At 37.6% G+C, this 11,245-nt stretch overlaps 1 protein-coding gene across 1 annotated transcript; it reads right to left on the bottom strand.

Moving 5' to 3' along the window:
* Positions 1 to 5,538: 5,538 nt before the first annotated feature.
* On the bottom strand, positions 5,539 to 7,977 carry LOC146616456 (sterile alpha motif domain-containing protein 3-like). Its single transcript, XM_085374310.1, has 4 exons — positions 7,459 to 7,977; positions 6,678 to 6,836; positions 6,258 to 6,353; positions 5,539 to 5,847 (listed from the first exon to the last, which is right to left on the bottom strand). The coding sequence occupies exons 1-4, from the start codon at positions 7,975 to 7,977 to the stop codon at positions 5,539 to 5,541; spliced, it is 1,083 nt and encodes a 360-aa protein (XP_085230436.1).
* Positions 7,978 to 11,245: the final 3,268 nt, after the last annotated feature.

Here is an 11,245-nt window from a genome sequence, read left to right as displayed (position 1 = left end):
ATAAATTGCGGAGACTTAAATTTTGGAAATGCCCTGCTTGTGCTTCTTCACCCTGCCAAGGCAATTTCCTGAGGAAAAGAGTGGTAGTAAATATAGTTAATGTGCTGAGGCGGCAGTGTTACACCAACATGCCATTAAACAAGACATGAGATATTGGTGTGATTCTTCACACAATTGGGACATGAAATCCTGAATTGTAAAACTAGGCTTGGATAGGATTACCCACAAGAGGACCACCCGGGGATATAAGTGCTGAATCCCTCCCCAGAAAAAATAAATAAGGGCATCAAACCTGAAATTAAGAAAAATAAGACATGTCCGTACATCATTTTAAAATGCCTTGTAATTCTATCAAACACTATAACACATTAAAAAATGTTCACAATATCTGAACATCACCAAATCTTGCTTTCTGAGGAAGGGGAGCGGCTACGCTTTGATGACTTTTTGAGTTTTCAATTGCTTTTTGACTAATTTAGGTCATTTAAGGCATCTTGATTTGCTGCACACTTCTTTGCTGCATTCACTTCTTCCCAATGAGAATTTGGCTTTATCATCAAGACTTGTTCTCTATGACTTGCTATTTGGTGAGAAGGGTGGTGTTTCAATATTAACGACTCAACATGTTGTGTTGAGAGTTGAGCACGAAGTAATGAGGAACATAACAGTCCCAGAATATGAAAAGCATGTCTATATGTACACACTAAAATTGTTTTGACACAGATATTCTGTGTAATCTGTTGCGGTGGCTGTAGAAGCTCAGAAGGTGGAGCAGGTTGTCTACAAGATCCAAGATGCTGTCCGACGAATCCATTAGAGTGTGAATGTCTGTAAGTTAGTTTTAGAAAGCACTGCTTGTATGGATCGATGTGAAAGGGTGAGTGAGATATGTTGTAAAAAGCTCTTTCAGTAGTCAGGTAGAGTAGAAAAGCACTATATAAGAACCAGTCCATTTACCATTTTTGCAGTTTGTTGGGTGTGGTTGTTCTGCATCAGTGTTTGCGTGGATAGTACATTTCCAAACGACATTCACATGAACACCCAAGATTTCCCAGCGGAACATTATACTGAGATAATCGTGATTTTATGATTTTAATGTAGCTGATCTGTATGTACTTTCATAGAGTGCTATGCAAATGGTAAATGGACTGATTCTTATATAGCACTCTCTATTCTCCTGGAGTACCCAAAGCGCTCTAAACAACATGCCACATTCACTCATTTACACAAGCACTGTTTCTATCTTTTGAAGTGCTTTCTAGCTACCACTCACGCACATTCATACTCCAATGGATGTATCAGAGAACAACTTGGGGTTAGTATCTTGCCCAAGGATGCATGCAGACTACCCCTATGCAAGACGTTCCTAATTTAACATTTACCATGCTGAGCAAGAAGGACGCTATAGAGTTTGACATAATTTAGATGGATTTCTCTTTATCTGACATATTTGATTTACATGCACACTGCGCTGGCTGAATAGAGCAACTCACCCATGAACTCTATCAATATCTAATAATATAATACTGTTCTGCAGAATTTTCCATAACTGCCTTGAGACCGCCACAATTATTTTAGATGATCAAGGACCACAATAATAGTATTCTGAGCTGAGAACATCTTTCCTGCAGCAGCTGTTTTTCCAACTGCTCTCTCTGGAGAGGAAAAAGGGTGAACTGCAGAAGACTGGGGATTCCAGTATTTTAGGGTTGAAAACTTGGTCCCCTTTATCCTAACTATCTATAGTCTGAAATACACCCCTACATGACAAAGACAGTCAATAATTCAGAAACTTCAACTTTTTTCTGCAAACCCAATTCTGACAAAGTTGGAACGCTGTCTGAAGTGTGAATTAAAAGTGAATACAATCATTTACAAACCTTGCAAACCAATACTTTATTTACAAAAGAACAAAGACTGAGAAAATGTACCAAATGCTTTCAGTTGATGAACAGTCTGGACTGCACCCTTCTACTGTGAAGTAATGCTGTTGTCATTGATGCAGTATGGACTTTTGACTGAGATCTTCCCTGAAAAGAAATCATCTGGATGAGCACATATGTTGTTCTAAAACCGGTGCATACCTTTGAGTGTTGATGGTGCCTTTCCAGATGTGCAGGCTGTCAAATTCTATGCCATCCAAGCTGCAGGCTTTTAAACTGAGCGCTGATGTTCCCTCTCCTCCTTAGTTCACAGGATACAGCATTCATAGTTATCAAAAAGAATTTCCACAGAACAGATTTCCACTGCACCTCAGTCCATTTTAATTGAGCTTCGGCCCAGACAATCTGGATGATGTTCACATATCACTTCTCCTAGAGCTTCAAAATGCATTTGTGGCACAGCAAACTGTGTTAATAGACAATGACTTCTTTTTTTTTTTCTTTTTTTTTTTTTTGGAAGTGACAATGACTTCTTAAAAGTATTCCTGACCTTATGGAATGATTTCCATGACAGAATCTTGAATCATAAATATTTCTAATGCATTGCCGAGGGCCCAAAGATTACAGGGCATCTAAGATTAATTTTGAGCCTTGTGTTTTACACACAGAGATTTCTTCATGTTTCTTGAAGCTTTTGATGGGATTATGCTCTCTCTTGACACCTGATGTTACTTGTTGCCAGTCCCAGTGCCAAAATGTAACCAAAACCACTGAGCTGAAACTGAACGGTCCTTTTTTCATGCATATTACAATATTTTGCATGAAAAATGATCTTAAACCTTATTTTTAGGTAAAACCATGAAACGTTTAAGCTTTTCATCACATTTGACTAATTTATTACAATCAGTCAAATATGATTCTATGACTGAGCCTGTGAATATGATTATGTATATACTGTTTTTACCAAACTAGAGCAGGCTTTAGTTTTATATTTATTAGTTCAGCTGCCGTTATACAATCTGCCTTAATATGGCAGTCATATTAAAGAAGTTTGCACACATCAAGGCTTCAACTTACAATAATCACAAGCCCAAGACATGCCTTTAATGTATTTCAGTGCCAGTATTAATGGTATCCTTAAGGCGCTTATGAGTAATGACCTTTTAAGTTTAATTTCAGACTTTATTTATTTACATTTTACACAGTGTCACAACGTTTTGTCAGAATTTGTGTGTTTGTAAAACCATCACATGAAAATAAAATGAACCTCACAGCTTTCCTGTTTGAGACACTGTGAGAATTTTTGAGACACGACCTAAATGATAAATGAAATAAATAAATGATACTTGATATGCCACAATATCAGAATACCTAACCAAGTCCGTGACATTCAATTGAAATCAAGTCGTAAAATGAATCTAAAGCAACTTTAAGACCAGACAGTACAAAAACTGATGTTTGACCACTGCTGGCTTGAAGAAGAATTTCATTAGGAAGAACTGCTGTCTCAGTGCTATTGCCTTTTCTATAACTGGACAGAAATCTATCAGATAGTGTTGCTGTTCGTCTAATTATATGAACTGCTCAGTGACTTTTTTTTTTTTCCAAGACTGTAGCCAAGAAGAGAAGTTTGGAGTCATTTAAAACCAGTGGATGAAGTGGCTTTTAGAAAAGTCGTCCAACTCCAAATAATATTCATGTCCAGGTACTTGAACAGATGTGCTATGTGTGAAGAACTGATAATAACTATAATAAATGGACAAATTGAATGAAATACATTTTTGAAGACGTGAGCTAAAACATTGACCAGTGAACAGGAAAAGGATTAACTAATTATAGCAATTATTGGTTCGATGGCTGATTTGAATTCTACCATGGAAAAGAATAATATTGAAGGGATGTCTGTAATTCTGTTTATAAGATCAAAGAAATACTAACAATGTGCAGTCCCCTCCATTATTTGCTACTTTGTACTTTTCCACTTTTCTTTGAGCAGATGTCCTCATTAAGCCAGGCCTTATAAGTCTATAAGGAGCAATATTTTCTAAAATATATTTCTACAACAACAATTTTCAGAAGTTCAAAGATTGCTGTTGTACAGTATTTTTGGTTTTTACTGAATATATAACTATGGGCTCATTCTACGTATATGGATTAAAGCTTCAGCTATCCTGGATATTTCAGTTCTTCAAAGGCGCATAGCCATGAAGTTGAACCATGGAGCTGGTTTAATTAATGTAAATAAGATAACATCATTACTTAAGTGTTGTCCTGCCATGGCTGATGGTTTCTTGTTGGAGCAACCGGTTGCATTTGGTGAATTTATGAGATGTAATTACAGCATTTCAGGTGGAGAGGAAACTATAGGAATATCATGGACCTGTAGTATATCGTAACCTTACTTTCATAGAGATATCACACTGTAAAAAAGAAAAAGTTGAGAAAACTTAAAATTTCAAGGCAACATTATGCAAGAGATTTTTGAGTTTTCTCAACTTCTGCCAACTGTAGTTGACTTAACTAATATTTTCATGTTCTGCCAACTTGGATCTACTTGTTCACCTAATTAGGATAATCCTGTAAGTCTAACAAAGAAATTCTGGTTTCAATGCCATGTATTTCTGCCTTCAACAAACAAAGATATTCCTGTTGAATTAACATACAATTATTCCCTCCAAGGCCATGTATTCCTAAATTCACCAAACGCAGATATTCTTGTTGAATAATCATACAATTCTTACTCCAGTGAGTTGAAAATTTACCAATATAAATAAAGAAAAATGTATGCTGTTATCGTACTTGAAAAAACACTCAAACATATAGAATAAAACAAAGCACAACTGAATGTTATGTAAAAACGTATTTATTTTTTTCAACAGTGCTTTCAGTATATTTCAGAAGGTCATGGGCAGTGGGGTGAATTTCTGTAAAAAAGCAAACAAACAGAAAAAAACGTGTTGCCAGTTTCTTTAGGGTGCTTTGAGCACCCCAGCAGAGACATTAAAATTCCAGAGTCCAGAAAAAAAGAAAAGTGTCCAGCAGCTTAGTCATTCACGTTCACACCCTGACTGTCCTGTAAAAGCTTAACTTAACTATTGCACACTAAATAGGGTAGTGCAACAAACAATTGCCTATGTACCCAGACATCGACATTTTACATGGGCTTACTATGATGAACTACAGAAGTCAAAAGTTATTAGAAATGTTACCATCAATGAACAGCGAACTATCAGGTAAAATACCAGTTCCATACTTCAGGTGGAGTGAAAAACACTATAACAAATCTTTTAAAATCCTACAAGACAAAATTTCACCATAGATTCTCAATAATACAGATTCATCTGACTAATATTTACATTTCAAATAATCCCTTATCCACTTCAACTTCATATTGACCGACCAGGTCAAAATGAACCATTCTGTTTTGACTGTTCCTTCTTTTCTCCCTTCTTCCTTTCCTCCCTCTTTCCTTCACTTATTCCTAATTAATTTTAACAGTTCAAACACTAAATATGCAACTCTTTGTAACAGGTGAACGATTATATAGAGGGAAAGGGGTTGAACTACTGTTTTGTTTTTTTTTTACGTGACTCTACAATGCACTTGAACATGTTTAAGAACAAGTTAAACTCATGTCTGGCTTCCCCATTAACAGTCACAGCAAAAGCTTTGTTTTTAGAGACCTTATGCGCTGTGAGCATCGAGAGCCACCGAGTTCAAAAAAGATGCCCTGAATTGCTTCAAAGGTATAACTCATCTGCTTTGGATAATCAATGTTGAGGGCATACAGAAGGCCAAAGAGGTATGCCAAGGCAGTAGAGAGGTCTGGAATGTTATGTAGCACGATGTCCCCTTCCAACACAACAGCATGTTCTCGCACAGACGTATCGGCATCGTCATCTTGCAGGATGGTGAGGATGGCAACTGATGCACCGTTCAACACTGGTTCCAAAATGTCAGTGTCCTGAAGAGAAGAAAAGTAAAATATGAATTATTGAAAGCTAAGAAAAATTAAAGACAAAATACATTTCTAAAGATCTTAACTTTAACCTCTATACCATGATGCTCATTTGACTCATGGAGGTTTTAAAAAGAAAAAGCTTATTTTCCTTTAATTAACAGCACAATATCTTTCACCAACCAACCTTGTGATGAGTTTTGTACAAAAATATTTTCTGCTGTTGAACACCCACTAACAATGCCCAGGTGCTCCTCAGCAGAAAAAAAAGCAGCGAGAGTTATGACAACTGCAATCCTCACCATAAAATTATCTGGACTGCACTGAGGAAGTGGACATTTCCATTTTGGATTAAATCATCTTTTAAAAACATCTCATAGCAATTAGTTTTGCTTGCATTACTTTTTTGTACTTACTAAGCACTTCAGGAAAACCTGTGTTGCATCCTCTCCGAGGAAAATGGGCAGGCCTCTCAGTGCTGCTGTCTTTCGGTGGGACACAATGTCAGATGTCTAAAGAGCATTCAGTGGAAAACAAGCATTTAAATTAGTATAGTAACGTGGTGTATCTACACACAATGCAAAATCAGAACTCTTATAGTAATGAAAATAAAATACAGATCAGGCCCAGCAACATGTAAAACTTAAAAAAACAAAACACCATTTTAACGATTTTACTTTCTTTTTACAAATTAAATAAAATACCGCCAAATAAAAACAAAGTAATGACTGATTACATTCATTTCCATTGATGTGTTTTGGCTGAAGCCAACATTTTTTTCTGTTATGACAAAGGTATACTCTCTTCTAAAAATGTCAGGTAAAGGGAGCACTTACCTGTTCATCAAGTTTATCCAAGAGGTCTTCCATGTCCTCACCAAGAGCTCCCTTCTTAGACCGGTATAGTTTCAGCAGGCCAGGCACAAATTTGTTGAGGGATGCATTGAACGTCCCTAGGAGGTCTTTGCTTGTGATCCGATGAAATTCTTCAGATATCTAAACAAGACAATAACCAAAATATTGCCATTTATTCAGCACAGAAAATTTCTGGGTAGCTGCCTTGTACAGTCTGCACCATGTTATATGCCTGACTGTGTTATCAACCGCAAAACCTACTTCAAAAATCTCTCATGAATACACATTTTGCACAGGAATAGAAACACCCTCCACAAAAAACAGTATCAATATGCAAATACATATTATGTTCTACGTTGCACCAAAATCTGTGACGAATCAGATTATGTGACCTGCCTTAGTATTCTTTCCCTAAAAATCTCAGTCTATAGAAGTCCTATTTCCAGCACTAAAATAAAAAAAACATACATGCTAAGTCAAAAATTATGTGATTGACTTTCTGTTTCACAGGAAGAACAATTTTGATTTAGCATGGGGACTCTTTTCTTGTACTGGCAGAAATGTTCAGGGTAAGAATATTATGACAGGTCAAATAATCTAATGGGTCACAGATTTCAATGTGGACTGGTTGCACAAGGTATAATAAAGTTGGCCAATGCATTACACCAGCAAATACTGTACTACTTCAATAATAGTCCATCTAGTATAAGTCATGCCCAATTTGAATAATAATTAAATTATAAATAAATTTGGACACTCTTACCTCCTCAGAGGAAAACAGCCCAGGCCATCTCTCCTGGACCTCAGATACCATAGGTTGACACTCCACAACCTCTCTCCGCCTGAGAGAAAATGTCAGCGCCATCTTCTGCTGTATGACTTTCAAGTTCTTTTGTTTCTTCTTCATTTCACTGACCAGAGCAACTCTTTCCTCTTCAAGAGTAGAATCATCATGGTGCTGTGGATAATCTGGGACATGATTGACCTCTCCACGTTTGGGCTTTTTAAGGGTGAAAGGACTGCTGGCTTCATCTTCTCCTTTCCTTTTCCTGTTTACATTTACTTCATTGCAGCCTGCCCGACGAAGCTTTGATCTGTAGTTTCCAAGTTTGTGCTTGATACTTGCTTTCCATCCCTCGTAGCCTGTGATGCTACCTGGCTCCTTCAGGCATGGATATTTGAGAACCAGTGCAGAAGCCACTGACTCAACCTCATCTTTCTCAGGGTAGGCTTTAATTTCAAACACTGCCTCTGCAATTTTATCCAAAATCTCCATCTTCATGTCTCTTGTTACTGCAAGGCCCTTCTTAGATTTTTCATATGTCACATTAGCCTTACACAATTTCAGTTCAACATCATGTGAAAACTTGGGAATAGAAAATGGAGAGGGCCACTCTGACACATGTCTTAAGTTCATCTGGATAGTATCGGTCCAGCTAGGCCTGAAATCATCAGAGTGCACACTTATTGTGTCCTGGGAAGAGACTGAAGCAGAGGACACTGAAGCAATGGATTGGTTAAGTGTAGATGAATCACAGTTCCACATTATATGCAGGACTGCACGCTCAGCTGGTAATTCAGATATTGCTGTAAGATTGCATATTGCATTTCCGAAATCTGGATCCTCAAACTGTAGTGAGAAGTCACCTGCAAGTTCAAGTCTTTCTTTAAGTATATCAATCAATTGTCCCACAGATGCTGGTACTTCAGGAAGCTGGACTCGCCGGGCTTCTCTGGAGGAAAGAACTACCCGAAGTAACAAAGTCTGAAAAGAGGAGAAAAAAAAGTTGGCAGAAAATCAATAGCCAAACACAATTAGAAGACAGTTGACACCTATACCATACAGCTGCCTTTTTCCAGATGAATCTGCTGACTACATTTGATTTGCAAATGATTTAGTCTACAAATGTAAAAAACACACAAATTTTTTTTAAATAAAGCTCAAGTCTATATCCAAGTTTTCATTTTCTTCAGCCACTGTACTCAACTGGCCTACACTTGGGAAAACCTTCAATTCATTCAGCACAAAACTAATGCTTAATGAGGAGAAAACAAAGGAGAGAGAGATAATTTGGTGAGGATAGCAGAGTGATAGAAGAAAGAAGTGTGTGGAGAAGAAAAGAAAAAGCAAGGGGAAATGAGTTTTGAAGTAGAGGACAATAGAGAAAAAGGGTGGGTGAGAGGGGAGATCAGAATAGGAGACAGGGTGGAGGGGAGAGAACATACCATTATAAAGTTGCTTTAATAGAGAAGGTACGTCCTTGGGGTCACCATCAGCTTTCCACCAACTGTGTATGCTGTTAGAGGGTGATAATCCGTCAGCACATCTGGATCCAGCACAAGAAGGTCTGCACAGGTGTGTTCAACAAGCTCATAGGACCTGAAATGTTCAATGTACCAGGAACTCAGTCTTTTACAAATGAATGTCACCTCCTCTGCATTGACAAGAATGGTCACAATCTTGTGGAATTCTGGGAGGCCACTGCATTGCCCAGCAGATAAAATCATGCCCGCCACATACTGTGTCCCAAAAAGATGAACGGTTTTAGACAGAGACACACTGTCTAGATGAGGGTACTTCTTTTGTATTTCACACTTGATTGATGGATCCAATTCTGAAACCCTGACCACTTTCACATTGTCAACATAGAGCTTTGGTTTTAAAAGGTTCCCACTATCCAGATGGTATGCCATCATTTGCTGGTGTTTCAAGGAAAGAGTTAGCAGCACATTTTTCCAGTTGTGAGTGTCATGGACCACCTTTTTAAAGAAGCTATGTTTTGCTTCAAATCTCATCGTCCACAATTCCACTAACGGCCCATAGCAGCGTATAAGATGTGGGTAGTGGTCAATGAAGTGGTGTTTTGGCCTTAGTCTGAAGTCCGGAAAGGTACTGGTAAGCAACAAGCGATGATCCAGTAGTTTGCAAGATAAATAACACAATGCTTCCTCAGTGAGTCTGTTTGAGACAACAATGTCAACAATTTCCTTGAGGTCCATTAAAATCTCCCAAGCTGGCTCCTGTTCTGGTATCTTACATCCAATTATAAAAGGAAGTAAGCGCAGCAGTGTCCAATTTTCATGTCCATTACCAAAAACTGTTCCTTTCTCAAAGCTTGTTTTTGGAATTTTTTGAGGCTTGTTTACTTTGTCCGAATATTTGTAGGGAAATGATTTTATGAAGTTGTTTAATGTATCAAATGTAATGAACCCTTTTGAGATCAGCTTTTTTAAACATAAGGACAACTCCAAAGGAATGACGCCTTCAAAAAGGTCATGCAAAATATCTGGAGGAAATCCGGTTATTGGGTGAAAGAATAGTAAATGTTTGCTCAGTACACATTCCCTTTTTACCCCATTAACACTTTGGAGGTTGTCAGTTTGCCTAAGCTCTTCCAGAAATGAATTGTGTTGATCAACACCCCTCAATTGGAAGTCATTAACTTCAGTCGTTGCAATTTTGTCCCGACTTATCAAACAAAAGCGACAGAACTTGTCAACAGTAAAACTTTCATAAAAGCCTGCCAGACCATGTGCACCAAGGTTATCTGCGCTCACACAATATACAGTGCCCTTAATAAACTGGCTTACAACTTCCACAAAATTTCCCTCTTCTTCTAGACACCTTATATCTTTAATCAGTGGCTCAAAAAACTTTTCATAACCATATTGTTTGACATCCACACTTTTACCTAAGAGAGCAAGCTGAATTGAACAAAGATTAGATCGAAATCTGGGTGGTAAATTAAGAACTACCCAATATACTGCAGTAATCTTGTGACGTTTTCTAGAGGTGCCCAGTGGGTTACAAACTTCAAAATCATCAATATACAACCCCAAACTGATACATAAGTTTTGTTGTCCCAGTAACTTATTGCCCTTGTAGTACTTGCCGTCTTGAAATGACTTAAAGTGTCCAGATAAAGCTTCTTGATTAAATACAATTTGGTCCAAAAAATCTGCCCGTCCCAGTAAAGTCTCAAGTATCTTAGTGACAGATATATAAACAAAAGAGTTTTTATGAGCTGTGTTGTACAGATACTCTGTGGGTTCTACAACAGAAAACTGCTCTTTGAAATATATATTCCTTCTGTGATCTGTAGATAGGGAACCTTTCTCCGATGTTGTTAAAAGCAGTGGATTAGTTTGAACTAGGGCATTAGAAATGTCTTGCAAAACACAATCATTTACTTCTATTTCATGCTTTGAAAGGATCTCTTTTACACTGGTGAGAGTATGAATGTTAGAGAAAGAGAGCAGGTTATGGAAATCCTCTACAATCTTTTGTGTTGCAGCTCGAGAAACATGCAACACTGTTTGCATACACAGAAAGAGAGATGCCAGTTTGTGTTCAAGTGTCTCACTATCCACATCCTTTACAATCTTGTCAAGCTCATCTGGTCTCACAAAATTATAAGCTGATGTTCCTGCTTCACAATCAGATTGCTCACTTTCAATTATCTCATCTTCAGAAACAGTTCTTGCAATTGTTCGAAAATCCTCAAGTGTACAATTTTTATGGTTTCGACTTCTGTGAGAACTGAAGGTTG

The sequence above is a fragment of the Diplotaxodon limnothrissa genome, linkage group LG16 (assembly GCF_057381915.1).
Source record: "Diplotaxodon limnothrissa isolate DT_005_m linkage group LG16, D_limnothrissa_male_GT1.1, whole genome shotgun sequence".
Classification (NCBI taxonomy): Eukaryota; Metazoa; Chordata; class Actinopteri; order Cichliformes; family Cichlidae; genus Diplotaxodon; species Diplotaxodon limnothrissa.
The sequence above is the reverse complement of the archived record's forward strand: the minus strand, read 5'-3'. Positions and strand labels throughout refer to the sequence as shown.